Genomic DNA, 15,465 nt, shown 5'->3' on the forward strand with positions numbered 1-15,465 from the left:
GACACACGAAAGGTATCGTCCTGTGGGTCCCTCCGTCAGGGACAGGAACCCAACTGAAGGCGGAGAAGAGGTACCGCCCTTTTTATCTGTAGGTTCCTGTCCCTGAAGGGCGGATCCCCTCTCTCCGTGGTGCTGTCATGGGTGAGAGAGAATAAACGTCACCTACTGGTCCCCCCAGAATATCCACCACCACATCAGGCTTCGGACGCGTCCGATCACTATTACACTGATACAATCTGTTTTGTGAGTGGTTTTTGCTTGGGATAATTACGGTCAATATGAACCCATGGATGGGGCTGCGGTGTGGAAACATCAGTCCGTCATCTCCAGTTTCCTCTGAGGAATTGTCTCATAAACAGTTTATGGGGGAAAATTTGCCTTTATTGTGTTGGGTGGTGTTGTGTCGCCAGGAAAGCAGACATACTTCCTCTGATGAACAGATACAGTTGTTATAAATTATTCCTCAGCTTGTGAGAAGCGATCTGTCAATACATCTTAAGAGCAGAACCTGAATGACCAGGAGAATTATTCAGGCGTTCGGGAAATTGCATTATTTTCTAGTTTTCCTATTTACATCTTTTTGCCTGGTCTGAAGCTAGAGAGGGAAACAAGCGCTAATAAAAATATATCGATATGGAGCGCACACTCAGTTATGTTGTAGAATCATAGCTCCAGTTTGGTCTTCGCTTGTGGGGCTTTTGATGCGCTAAAGGGAATCTGTCAGCAGGTTTTTGCCACATAATCTGAGAGAAAATGAATGACAATCTGAAAGCACAACTTCAATAATAGGGCTGAGAACATAATAGGATATAGCTCACCCAAAAATTCTATAACAGAAAATAAGAAAAGCGGAATACTCCCAAAAACTGTATCTAAACTAAAGAACTGGAGTAGAAAACAAACCACCAAAGTTGTAGACAGAACAAATCAAATATTTAGGCTTCGACAAAGTTGGAACGCGAAACGCGCGTCAGGGGCCGCGGGTAGGGCGACAGTCTTGGTGACCAACCATCATTTTGTGATGTATACTATACACTTTACTCATTGCTGCTCTAGATCTTGGCCTATATTGCATTGACTTCCTTGGTCTGCTTTATTGATTCTATATAGACACCTGGATCTGCTTTTCCTCCCTGCCTACCTCCATGCCTCCTCAATATGTTTCCATTTTCACCTGGATGCATATGTTTGTATTTTAGTGTGTATTTTTTATGTGTATCAAAAATTATTTGATTTGTTCTGTCTACAACTTTTGGTGGTTTGTTTTCTACTCCAGTTCTTTAGTTTGGATAATCTGAGAGAACACGATGTAGTAGCTGAGAGCCCGATTCCAGTGATGTGTCACTTACTAGGCTGTGTTTTGCTATTTCGATAAAATCAGTGTTTTACTAGCAGATTATCACTAGAGGAATAGGTGTCTCATGCCTCCTAGTCCAACCACAGCCCAATCACACATTGGCAGCTTTCTGACAATGGACAGTGTACACAGAAATCTGTGTGGTGTGGACAGAGTTATACAGGACTCAGAATTTGAGTTCTAATAGATCTGCAACAAAAAATGGTTTCACCGAGTAAGCTTAGTAATACATTACTGGCATTGGGGTCTTTGTCTCTACGTCATGCTGCTGTCCGATTATATAGCAAAAACCTGTCGACAGGTTTCCTGCCAGTGTTCAAAAATGACACATCTAACTTTATATAAGGGACAAATTACAAAACATTTCTACCCGATCACAGGAGACACAAAATATACTACAGGGACCATGTTTCTGGTACATTTTGGCACTTCTCTAGAGGTAAATGACACAATGGTATGGGCAGTCTTATTCCATGTGCTGGCCTTTACTACTTTATTGGCACCCATTATGGAATATGTATAGTGTGGCAGTAACTGAAATAATTTACTTTGTATTTGCTTCTATGTTTCCATGTCTGAGGCTCCTCAATGACAACTGGCTATTATTGTGGCTCCACAAAGGTTAGCCAACCTTCAATGCCAGGGTCAATCGGCCAATTTTAGAGGGATTGTATAGGAAGGCAGCATACATGATCAGTCCTTATAGCTACCAGTCCAGTAGCTTGGTCCAGCAGAATTTGTAGAGTGCTTACACAACAAATACCGCAGGGTTACATTAGTAACCATTCTCACAGGTACGTCAGAACAGCCATGTTTTCTGTAACAGTTGAGATGTAATACATAATATACCGTAACAGTTGAGAAATGGAAACCCAAACAACCTACTAATTACATACTAATATTGCTTCCTCCTATTTGTTTTCTAGGCAACGCAAGGCAGAAAGAATAACCACAAAGGAGCTAGTACGGTAATTATTATTCTAGCAGTATGAAGAATTACATCACAATATAAAGAATGCTGTTGTTGATAGCATGAGGGAATTGGTGCTCAAACAATGTGATAAGTGTACAAGGTCACAAAACCAAAACATATCTGGTGCACGAACAACAACACTCCTTCAGCAACAGTCATGAATATTTGCAATGCATTTAGCATTTTCTCCTGAAATCAAATCTGTAATGAAGCTCTGGAGTTTTTGGCATTGGAGTCCTACCTGATGCTGGGAAAAGTGGTTGACAACTAATTTTCTGACATCCTATAATGGGAAAAGGAGTTGTATCTGTGCATAAATAGGGTTATTTGGAAAATAAACACATTATCCCTTATCTATAGGATAGGGAATATATTGCTGATCACTGGGGTCTGCCCACAGGGACCTCCAGCAAAGCCAAGTTTGGGACACTGGGACCCACAAGATCAGGGCTTTGCGGCCCAATCTTGAACGGAGTGGAGGTGCGTATGTTTGACATTTGCTCCATTCATGATTAATGAAACTGCCGGAAATAACTTACAGTGTCCAGCCTTCCCCAACAGTTCATAGACAATGAATGGAAGTGGAGGTCAACCATGCTTCAATCTAGATGTGGCTGCAGAGCCCCATTTTCGGGGCTCCAATACGTCATCCACCCTTCTTGCTTATAACTTGTTTTTTTTGTGAATAAATCTTTAGGCAAATAGAAATCCTATACAGAAGGGTGACAAATCATAGACAGAGCTCCTTTACTGTCCATACTTGCTGTAATCTAACTCCAAGTCATGGAACAAAAGTATGTGAATAAAACCTAGGCAAGAGAGTATGAGGGAAAAAAAAAAGAAAGAGCGCTGTCTGAGTATGGTAGGTAGTGATGTAATAGTTTGTATATTTGTATATGGAATGTGCTCACCTAAGCAGGTTGTGCAGTTCAGGCACAACACTACAAGTCGCTTTTTGAGTTAAGGCCATCACCTTTCAGGGCTGATATACAGCATTCTATGATGCATATCTGCCCCCAACTCAACCTGTAAGAGAAAAAAAAACATTATTATGCTTACCTATGGAGCAGTCTGGTCAGAGGAGCGTTGCTCTTCTTGACTCGGCAACTACCATCTTCTTGCATTGGCATCCTCCTTCTTGGTTTGGGTGGATGATGCGTCCCTGCGTCATCCACAGAAGTGTCCTCGACATTAGGCTCCTGCGCAGGCGTACTTCTCTGCCAAGGTGAGGACAGCGCAAAGTACTGCAGTGCACAGGCGTCGGGCTCTCTGACCTTCTCCGGCACCTTCACACTGCAGAACTTTGATCTGTCGTCAACAGGGCAGAGAAGTGCGCCTGCATAGGAGCGCGATGCAGAGGAGACTTCTGTGGATGAAGCAGCGCAGTCAATCAATAACCTTTTTTGAAAACTATCCAAGCTAAAGCATTGGCCCTCCCCAGCCTAAAAATAGCATCCCGCAGCCATCCCAAAAAAGGCACATCCATTAGATGCTGCAATTCTGGCGCTTTGCCAAGCTCCTCCCACTTGCTCTTTGCCCTGGTGCGTTGGCAAGTTGGATAATAGTTTTGGGGTAGATGTCAGCTGTTCTATGTCTGATGACACCAAACCCACAGGTTAGTAATGAAGAAGTGTCTATAAGACACCCCCATTATTAACCCCGTAATTAAAGAGACACACAGAAAAAAGTCCTTTAATTGAACAAAATACTCCCCTACAATAACCCTCTTTTACCCATTTATTACTTTAGAAATAAAAAATCAAAGTTATACTCACCTTTCCATTGATAATCCATAATGCTGATGTCGCACAACGATACTCAACTCTGCTACATCTGGTTGCATTGCTGAGCGGTGACAAACATTACCGCTCAGCCCAGCAACCCGCTCACACTGAGCTGAGTGTAAGAACGCACCGGCTTATGACTGGCGGTGACTTCATGAAGGTAACTGCAGGTCACACTCAGCCGCATTCTCACGCTTATAGATGGCTGTCCATTACTATCCTCTGGGCTTGGTGTCAGCAGACATAAATCAGCTGATATCAACCCTAAAACAATTATCCCACTTTCCAAATCACCAGGGCAAGTGGGAAGAGTCAAGGCTTAACACCAGAATTAGAGCATCTAATAAATATGCCATTTCTGGGGCAGCTGAGGGCTGGTGTTTTAGTCTAGGAGGGGGCCAACATGCATGGCCCCTTCCCAACCTATTAATATCAGTCCACGGCTGTCTGTTTAGCCTTTGCTGGTTATTAAACATAGGGGGGGACCCAATGTCATTTTTTGGGGGGTTCCCCTATTTTAATAACCAGTAAAGGCTACGACAACAGCTGTTAGCCAATATTAATAGCCTGGGTAGCTTCATGGATATTGGCCCCTTCCCAGAATAATAACACCAGCCCCCAGCTGTCTGCTCTCCCTCAGCTTGTTTGCAAAATTAAGGGGAACCCCACACCATTTTTTCTTTTATTTATTAGCTAAATACATGTACAGTAAAATACACATGCACTGGACTACTTATATCAGTGGCATATTTGTTACTAAGGTCAGGAATCGGCTGGAGAATACTATCATCAGCGTACGCTTGCTCTTGCTGCTACCAGTGAGATCAGGCATACATTGATGAGAGTAGTACTTTTTCACAGCCGGTCACAGCTGCTGGCTCACACGCTGTTGACTATGTGACAGCATGGGAACTGCAGCGCTGTGACCACCGGTAGCATGTAAGGTTACTGTCAATCAGAGCCAGTCACACAGATGGCAGTGTGGAAACGATGGATCTTCAGGCCCCCCATTTATTCAAATGAAGTCCGGGTTCAAGTACCGTTCTGGTACCCGAACAAAACTTTTTATAAAAAAAGTTCGCCCAAACCTGATGGGACTGCACATCCACGGGTCTGTGTATCCCTAATTTTCAGCATTATCAGGTTATATGATGTTTATTTCAAAATGTTTCCTCCCTTTTCACACACTAAGATAATGAGGAATCAAAAGAGAGATCTGCTAATGATTCCTTCTACACAGTAAACAAAAAGGTCTGGGACCAAGCTTTAGTTTAAAGATCTCCAAGACTTGTGGGGAAAGATTGATTTGTTTGTGATCTAAATGTACTTTTGTCTCTGTATTATTCCTGGAAATGGAAAATGGACATAGTTAAAACTACAAGCCAAGAGTGGGAAAATTTCAGTGATCTTGGCTGTAATCCTTTAGAAATCACTCTTAATTCCCCCAAGAGAATGTGTTATGAGTTATGGCTGAAATGCTTTAAATTCAGCCATAAATCTGACTCTTACTACTGGTTCACTGGTGGAAGTGGAGTTCTCATGAACCCAAGAAGACTGCTCACCCTGTGCTGCCGTACATGGTGTGCATGGCTATATGGAAATCAGCCACTGTATAATATACAGTTGCTGCAAGACAATCTGGACAGTACAGACACAACACTCAACATATGGGACGAGTGCAGAGAGTTCATTGACTCTACAATAGTACAACGCAGCATTTACCAAATGGCCTTCTCAGTAATAACAGCTGGTTTTAGTAGACCCTCTGTGATCCAGGGGAGGACATAACATTGGTGCAAACTGTGCAGCCGCACAGGGGCCCAAGAGGTAAGGGGTCCATTTCTACCTCCAAAGCAGGTGCAATTTTGCATTTTTAGGAGCTCTTGAGCTGCAAAGGGCCCATATATTGTTCTTGCACAGGGGCCCTTTTCGGTCTATGTCTGCCAGTGATGTGAACAGCCTCTCACTGTAAGACCTGCAATATGCAAAGTGGTTCTCAATATGTCTCAATATGACCAATATACCTCCTTATCAAGTAAAGTAAAAATCCTCTCCAAATTTATCCTTACTACAGTGCTGGGGGCAAAAGTCATCTTGGAGGTCAATCGGTGCAGACAGCATTTCACCATCAGGACTTGATATTGACAGTGCCACCTGTTAAGGACGTCTCAGAGCATGGGAAGCAGAATAGATAGGAAGTGTTTCAGGATATATGTCCTGGTTCAGATGAGAGAAGTAAAAGTGTGTTTTCCATCCAGAAAAAAAAGTTTGATTCTTCATGCTTATTGTTTTCCATATACCAGCTGTATGTCTTTTATACATCAACAATTTATTACATAATAGTCCAAATACAGTTTTCTATATTAATAATTGCAATGTTTCTGTAAAAAACAGATGCTATACAGAAAGTATCCATATGACAAGGTTTTTAAATGCACTCATTGGGTTTAATGGCAAAGTCTGATACTTAAAATAGACTAATTGTATGCTGCCCAAAAATACTCATGTGAACGACACTATTGCCTTTTGGTAGCCAGTGTGTTGCATGTATGCCATTTTGTATTTCAGCACATGGACATACAATATGCTCATCTGAATGACACCTAACCTGCAAGTCACATATCACTTCCACTACTCCCTGGTCTTAGCCAAATCACATTTCTGGCGGCCATCTTTATTCCAAAAATTGCCTTCACAAATTGAGAAGTCGGCAGAATGTCAAAGGCCAAATCCATTCACTGAAAGATACACCAACTAAGAAACATTCTTAAAAAGGCTTTCTCTTTTTTCTTCTGTAAAGCAACGGACATTTTGATCAGTAATTCACTACCGATCAAAAGTTTAGGGTCACTTAGAAATTTCCTTATTTTTGAAAGAAAAGCACAGTTTTTTACAATGAAGCTAACATTAAATGATTCAGAAATACACTCTATGCATTGTTAATGTGTTAAATGACTATTCTAGCTGCAAACGTCTGGTTTGTAATGCAATATGTTCATAGGTGTATAGAGGCCCATTTCCAACAACCATCACTCCAGTGTTCTTATGGTAATTTGTGTTTGCTGTGTAAGAAGGCTAATGGATGGTTAGAATACCCTTGAAAACCCTTGTGCAAGTATGTTAGCACAGCTGAAAACAGTTCGGCTGATTAGAGAAGCTATAAACCTGACCTTCCATTGAGCTAGTTGAGAATCTGGAGCATTACATTTGTTGGTTGTATTAAACTCTCAAAATGGCCAGAAAAAAATAACTTTCATGTGAAACTTGACAGTCTATTCTGGCTCTTAGAAATGAATGCTATTCCATGCGAGAATTTGCCAAGAAACTGAAGATTTCCTGCAAAGGTGTGTACTACTCCCTTCAGAGGAGAGCACAAACAGGCTCTAACCAGAGTAGAAAGAGAAGTGGGAGGCCCCGCTGCACAACTGAGCAACAAGACAAGTACATTAGAGTCTGTAGCTTGAGAAATCGATGCCTCACAGGTCCTCAACTGGCAGTTTCATTAAATAGTACACGCAAAATGCCAGTGTCAACTTCTACAGAGAAGAAGCGACTCCATGATGCTGGCCTTCAGGGCAGCGCAGCAATGAAAAAGCCATATCTGAGACTGGCTAATAAAAGGAAAAGATTAATATGGGCAAAAGAACACAGACATTGTATAGAGAAAGATTGGAAAAAAAAGTTATGGACAGACGAATCCAAGTTTGAGGTGTTTGGGTCACACAGAAGAACATTTGCGAGATGCAGAGCAACTGAAAAAATGCTGGAAGAGTGCCTGACGCCATCTGTCAAGTATGGTGAAGGTAGTGTGATGGTCTGGGGTTGCTTTGGTGCTGGTAAAGTAGGAGATTTGTACAAGATAAAAGGGATTTTGAATAAGGAAGGCTATCACTCCATTTTACAACGCCATGCCATACCTTGTGATTGGAGCCAAATTCATCCTACAACAGGACAATGACCCAAAGCACACCTCCAAATTATGCAAGAACTATTTAGGGAAGAAGCAGGCAGCTGGTATTCTATCTGTAATGGAGCGGCCAGCACAGTCATCAGATCTCAAGCCCATTGAGCTCTTGTGGGAGCAGCTTGACCTTATAGTACGCAAAAACTGCCCGTCAAGCTAAACCAACTTGTGGTAGGGGCTTCTGGAAGCATGGGGTGAAATTTCTCCAGATTACCTCAGCAAATTAACTGCTAGAATACTAAAGGTCTGCAATGCTGTAATTGCTGCAAAGGGAGCATTCTTTGACCAAAGCAAAGTTTGAAGGAGAAAATTATTATTTCAAATAAAAATCTTTTTTTTCGAACCTTGTCAATGTCTGGACTAGATTTTAAATTCATTTGGCAACTCATTTGATTAATAAAAGTATGAGTTCTCATGGAAAACACAAAATTGTCTGGGTGACCCCAAACTTTTGAACAGTAGTGTATATAACACAAGGATTGGTCACATTAAATTTTCAGTTAAAGTGTTTGAATAACAAAATCATCATGGTTTTTTCCAAAAACTCTATCAAACCAGATAGAGAAGTGTAATAGAACTAACAAACGTAACATTATTTCTCTGATATCAATACAATGAGATAATGAACTAACATTTTTCTTCTGAACTACTTGTCATTCATGGTTGGTCTGTAAAAGATGTTATTCTAGATGTTAAAGTCGTAAATTAGAGTAATAAATTGGTAAATTGATATCTTCCCAGCTCGTACCTGACGTGTTTCAGGTGTATACACACAATTAGACATTAGCTAACTGAGGCATAAGAGTAACAATCCAATATACAGTGGGGAAAAAAAGTATTTAGTCAGTCAGCAATAGTGCAAGTTCCACCACTTAAAAAGATGAGAGGCGTCTGTAATTTACATCATAGGTAGACCTCAACTATGGGAGACAAACTGAGAAAAAAAAATCCAGAAAATCACATTGTCTGTTTTTTTTTCATTTTATTTGCATATTATGGTGGAAAATAAGTATTTGGTCAGAAACAAGCAATCAAGATTTCTGGCTCTCACAGACCTGTAACTTCTTCTTTAAGAGTCTCCTCTGTCCTCCACTCATTACCTGTAGTAATGGCACCTGTTTAAACTTGTTATCAGTATAAAAAGACACCTGTGCACACCCTCAAACAGTCTGACTCCAAATTCCACTATGGTGAAGACCAAAGAGCTGACAAAGGACACCAGAAACAAAATTGTAGCCCTGCACCAGGCTGGGAAGACTGAATCTGCAATAGCCAACCAGCTTGGAGTGAAGAAATCAACTGTGGGAGCAATAATTAGAAAATGGAAGACATACAAGACCACTGATAATCTCCCTCGATCTGGTGCTCCACGCAAAATCCCACCCCGTGGGGTCAGAATGATCACAAGAACGGTGAGCAAAAATCTCAGAACCACGCGGGGGGACCTAGTGAATGAACTGCAGAGAGCTGGGACCAATGTAACAAGGCCTACCATAAGTAACACACTACGCCACCATGGACTCAGATCCTGCAGTGCCAGACTTGTCCCACTGCTTAAGCCTGTACATGTCCGGGCCCGTCTGAAGTTTGCTAGAGAGCATTTGGATGATCCAGAGGAGTTTTGGGAGAATGTCCTATGGTCTGATGAAACCAAACTGGAACTGTTTGGTAGAAACACAACTTGTCGTGTTTGGAGGAAAAAGAATACTGATTTGCACCATCAAACACCATACCTACTGTAAAGCATGGTGGTGGAAACATCATGCTTTGGGGCTGTTTCTCTGCAAAGGGGCCAGGACGACTGATCCGGGTACATGAAAGAATGAATGGGGCCATGTATCGTGAGATTTTGAGTGCAAACTTCCTTCCATCAGCAAGGGCATTGAAGATGAAACGTGGCTGGGTCTTTCAACATGACAATGATCCAAAGCACACCGCCAGGGCAACGAAGGAGTGGCTTCGTAAGAAGCATTTCAAGGTCCTGGAGTGGCCTAGCCAGTCTCCAGATCTCAACCCTATAGAAAACCTTTGGAGGGAGTTGAAAGTCCGTGTTGCCAAGCGAAAAGCCAAAAACATCACTGCTCTAGAGGAGATCTGCATGGAGGAATGGGCCAACATACCAACAACAGTGTGTGGCAACCTTGTGAAGACTTACAGAAAACGTTTGACCTCTGTCATTGCCAACAAAGGATATATCACAAAGTATTGAGATTAAATTTTGTTTCTGACCAAATACTTATTTTCCACCATAATATGCAAATAAAATGAAAAAAAAAAACAGACAATGTGATTTTCTGGATTTTTTTTTCTCAGTTTGTCTCCCATAGTTGAGGTCTACCTATGATGTAAATTACAGACGCCTCTCATCTTTTTAAGTGGTGGAACTTGCACTATTGCTGACTGACTAAATACTTTTTTTCCCCACTGTATATACATTGTCTAAACAAAAGGACAATTACAATAGGTTAGAACAAAGTCAACGTCCATAAGTTGGAACATGTGGCTGGTGAGGATAGAGGAACACACATGGTTTAAATAAAATGGTGGTGCGTCTTATGGTCCGATTTTACAGTAGTTTACCGGGGTGGCTGCAGTCTAGCGGGGCAACTGGAGGCAGGGTAATTGCTGCAGGAGTGGGGCGATGCTGCAGGGCCCAGACTGGGAGGAGGGGGTGTTCGGCAGTGCGAGGCTGCGGTGGGCTCCAGGCTCTCAAAAAATATCAGCAGAGTCCCCACACTTCCTATTAATTTCACTGCGATGGGCCTCAGGAAAATGGCCACTGGGATGTCGAATGTGCAGATTGAGATCTCGGGAGCAGAATCCTTAATCTGAGCATACATCGTCTGGACCACAAGACGCACCACCATTTTATTAAAAAAATTAAAAAAAAATGACTTGGCGACATAACAACAATCTGACTTATCGGCAACTGTGATTCATTATCTTCCTTGGCTGACAACATTTCCTGTTCCACACTGTCATCTTCTTGTGGTCGTGGCTGCTCTAAGTTTTGTGCATCACTAAACAGCGTCTCCTACGGTCTCTCTTGGTACATGCAGGGTGAGAAGCCACAATCAAGAAGTGATGTTGTAAAGAGCTCCTCGGAGTGTTCTAGTGTGGGATCACTAGTCTCCTAGGACTCAATATGGTGGGAGGAAGGAGGAACAAGGTTAGGATTAGGTGATCCAGACTGTTGGTTAGTGATGCTGGACCGTGTGGAAGACTGGGTAGTGCTGCCAAGCATGCTGGAAGTATTATCTGCTATCCCCCTCCCCCCCCCCAGAAAGCTACATTCGGATTACAAGACGCACACTCATTTTACTCCCAAATTTTTTTGATAAAAAAATTGTGTCTTATAATTCAAAAATTTGGTAGATTGTACCACAAATGTCTTACATTTAAAATAATGTGCATTAATGATGCTGTACTTTATTGCCATGTATACCCCTACAGCGATCATCAAAGTATCCACATTATAAGTATCAGTAAGGCCAGTGCATAGGCACGACTTAAAGGCAAGATTAGAGCAGTGTGGCAACTGCACGCTAGTCTTTCTAGAAGAAAAGACAAGCCTTTCTAGAAGAAAGACTATGAAAAATACATCCCCCACAATCTACTAGGAATTGTACATTAAAAACATTGTGAAAGAATGAAGGATAAAACCTTAAAAGAGATTTCCCATGAACAAAGTATATTTTAATCAATAGAACTTGGAATAATAATAATTTCCACAATTGGATGTGTTTAAAAAAAATGTTCCTGTGCTAAGATAATCTTATATATGTCCCCCTGCTGTCTACTGTGTAATGGGTTTGTCTCACCGTACAGGAACATGGTCTGATCATACCACAGCTCCTGGACAGGGGAGGAAGCAAAAGAGTATACAGACAGGACAGCAGGGGATCACAGCTGATACTTTTTGCAATGTAAAACATTTCACTGCCAGTTTTTAAGCAATGTTTTACTTGAAAGAGAGAATCATTTGTGATCCCAGGCTGTCCTGTCTGCATCCTCTCTTTTCCTTCCTCCCCTGCCCAGGAGCTGTGGTATGATCAGACCATGTTCCTGCACGGTGATACACGGCCATTACACAGTACACAGCAGGGGCACATTGATAAGATTATCTCAGCACAGGAACATTTCTTTTAAACACATCTAATTGTGGAAGTTATTATTATTTAAAGATCAAATGATTAAAATTAACTTTGTTCACGGGAAAACCCCTTTAATGGTTTCTGGCCCTGAGTTTTTCCAATATTATTAGATATTAAAAAAACGATTACCTATACCAAGTAAGTACAAGAGAAGATTCTCTTTCTATTCATATTATAATGACTGCTACTTTCCTCAATTACTTTATATACAAAATATTTAACTCTACTTCCAGGCTGCCTTCCATGTTATTGTTATTGGAATATGGGAAATCACATTCTTACCGGATGTTTGTAACTACCTGGTAAGTTATGGTCAGAAGAGATGCACAGAAAATAGCTCACCCATATTGTAGTGATGATAAAACTCACATACACAGATTCTCATATTCTGCATTTAACACTTGAGGACTAACAAAAATACACTAAAACATTAAAAATTTGTCCAGTTGAAAAAAAATAATATTCAAAAATGTGCTCCAAAAAGTATGGTATATAGCTCACTAAAATACTTAAAAGGGAATCGATCACCACATTTGACCTATCTAAACTATTAATATGGACACACAGGCTATAAAATGCTGAAAAAAGTCCAACCTGTATCGAAGCTGAAGATGAGAGGAACCTGCAGATGTGTCGGGTATAATCACACACAGATCTGCAGTGAGATCAGGAGAGGAGAGAGCGGCCATTACACATCATACTGGTAACACTGGTAACCGTAACACTGGTAATATAAAGTGATATAAGATGATTTCTCGGCAACCACACATCTGATATGAGGCAGATAAGGAGAACTGTTTTCAGCCGTCTACAACCTGTAAGCTAGTTTTGCAATGCTTGCGATTTGTTCCAACCCTTTTCCTTTAAAAACAGATATTTTTTAAACAGAAATGCGGCACTGCAATGGGCATGGCGTGTGTGCTATTGTATGCAAACCTTTTTCTGGGCTACTTTGAGAGGGAGGTTTTCAGTGGCAGCACTAAAAACTGACCTGGGCACTTTGCATGCTTGGTAAACTAGTATGTTATGTAACTTACTTTTCTAAGCATGCTTTATTTTTTTTGCTGGAAAAAATTTTTCATTGATTTAACAGATCAAAAAATGACTGAAGTGAATTGCTTATTGGGGTTGGGCTCTCAAAAATAATTTTCAGCACACAAAGATTTTTTTAAAACCATATATTTCACAAATGTTGCATTATTTTGGTAATCAATAGACAGAACGTTTACAACAGAAAGCAGACAGTAATGTAACTTTGGCAAGAAATATAAGAAAATTACCTCTTTTTCTTTGTAATAATGAGTACATCATTGAACAGGAAGAAGTAGACGGCTTGTTTTGTTGTCTTCCGGGAGAAAATGCCTGTATCCTCTACAAAAGATGTAAGTTCGCCCCTCTTCAATAACCATCGAGAAGATGACACTAAGGGGAAAGGCTGCAGAAGATAAAACATATGACATCAAAACCCAGCTTATTATTACAAAAAAACCCACATGATAAAAAATGATGCAAATGTGCCTTCAATATTTAATAGTATTTCTAATGTACATACAGAATTTAATAATATAAAACGTGAATATGAATAATAAAAACAAGCTATCATTTTGTATGAAGACACAAGCTAAAAGTAATACTGGACAGTTGACAATTTCTCAGCTTTAAATACTCTTATTTTTTACATTTATCAGCGTTTTAAACTATAACAAAGTGTTAATGACTACAAAGGGTATATAATGGGTCTGTTGGTCCTCAGCCAGACCATGGGACTTGTGGATGCATGATTAAATGTCTTTAGTCTGTGCCAAAATGCTAAAGGGCAGAATGCCAACACTAGTAACTCCTTTCCTAAATAAAAGTACCCAGTTTCCTGTGAAGAATCAATGAAACAGGACAATTCAGATGAAAATAAGATAGCGCTGTCGTTTTTTACTCATCCTCAGCCAAAGGTCCTTACTAAAGTAATGGTCCACTCTATTGCTGTGGTGTAATACCCAAGCACTACAGCTTTATTGTACGCCGCGTCCAATCCGCAGCGTTTACTGACCGTGGGAACATACCCTTAGTTGATCGCCACCTCTATAAAATGAATACTATACAGATTTCTGATAAAAGTCAACACAGACATGTATGACTGGAAGATTCAAATATTGTAGCCAAGAACTTGTGTGGAGTCAGGATCATCACGTTTACAATTTTACCTTTTCTTACCATAAGACAAAGAATTCTAACTATGAAAAACATGTCAATTCTGAGTAAAAAAGTCAAATACCTGAAGACACACAGCATACTACTCTCGACAAACTATGTGCGTTTACTGTAGTTCCACGTGTGCAGTGTCCGTAATTAGAAGGATATTTATTGTGAGAGCAGCATATTTGAGGGTATTATTTCATTATTTCCTTTTTAATATATTGCTTCTAAAACGTTCTCACTGAGAACATGTCGGGAATCCATTGCCTTTCCAGCACATGACGTGTCCATATCACAGTGAATATATTTGGATATTTATTCTGCTCTCATACATGTCATAGATGTGCACAAAGCCTACATGCCTGCCAGTCCCGAGCCCAAAGGGCTCACAATGGATTTTTCGATTACACATTCACTGGCCCACAAGCATAGAAGAGTATGGATATTGTTCACAGCTCCTTATCGATTCCAGTTTTTGCTTTTTTTCAGACTAGGTAAGCAAATAAAAGATAATCTGATTGGTTGCCATGAAAATTATAACAATTTAAGAGTCCTCAGTGGTTGATACCTTTTAATGGCTAAATGAAAAGATGGTAATAAATACCAAGCTAAAAGGTAACAACCACTGAAGATTCTTAGTTTTTAATATTTTTTATCTACTGGCTAACACGGTACAAAGATGTATTTTTCCTGGTTGCTATGAGAAATACAGAGTCTTCTGATTAGGACAGTACTGATGTATAGGCCATGGCTGCGTTCTGGGGTATGTGCGGATTACATCTTTATGTGGGGGGTATGCTTGATAACGCACCTGAAAAAGGGCAAAATAAATGCTAAAAAGAAAGCGCATAGGGCTTGCAATGTAAAAATGACTTGCTTAGCATATGCTCAGTCTATGCAGCTTCTTTTAACCGCTTCATGTGTACAAAGGGGAGAAGCAGTTAACAGAAGTACTCCGGCCATTCTTCAGGCAGCTTCTGCATGAAAGCCGCTCACTATTTCATGTATACACGAAATAAAACAACCGCAAAAGACGATCACAA

At 40.6% G+C, this 15,465-nt stretch overlaps 1 protein-coding gene across 2 annotated transcripts in view; it reads right to left on the minus strand.

Moving 5' to 3' along the window:
• The window catches only part of ARHGEF26 (Rho guanine nucleotide exchange factor 26), a 213,379-nt gene that overhangs the window by 39,040 nt on the left and 158,874 nt on the right, over nucleotides 1–15,465 (minus strand). For both annotated transcript variants that reach the window (XM_073579025.1, XM_073579026.1), the window contains exon 11: nucleotides 13,513–13,667. In XM_073579025.1, the coding sequence (XP_073435126.1) occupies nucleotides 13,513–13,667 (155 nt within the window). The remainder of the gene's footprint in view (nucleotides 1–13,512; nucleotides 13,668–15,465) is intronic.

Source organism: Dendrobates tinctorius, unplaced genomic scaffold, assembly GCF_039654945.1.
Source record: "Dendrobates tinctorius isolate UK_male_01 unplaced genomic scaffold, ASM3965494v1 ptg000060l, whole genome shotgun sequence".
Lineage (NCBI taxonomy): Eukaryota > Metazoa > Chordata > Amphibia > Anura > Dendrobatidae > Dendrobates > Dendrobates tinctorius.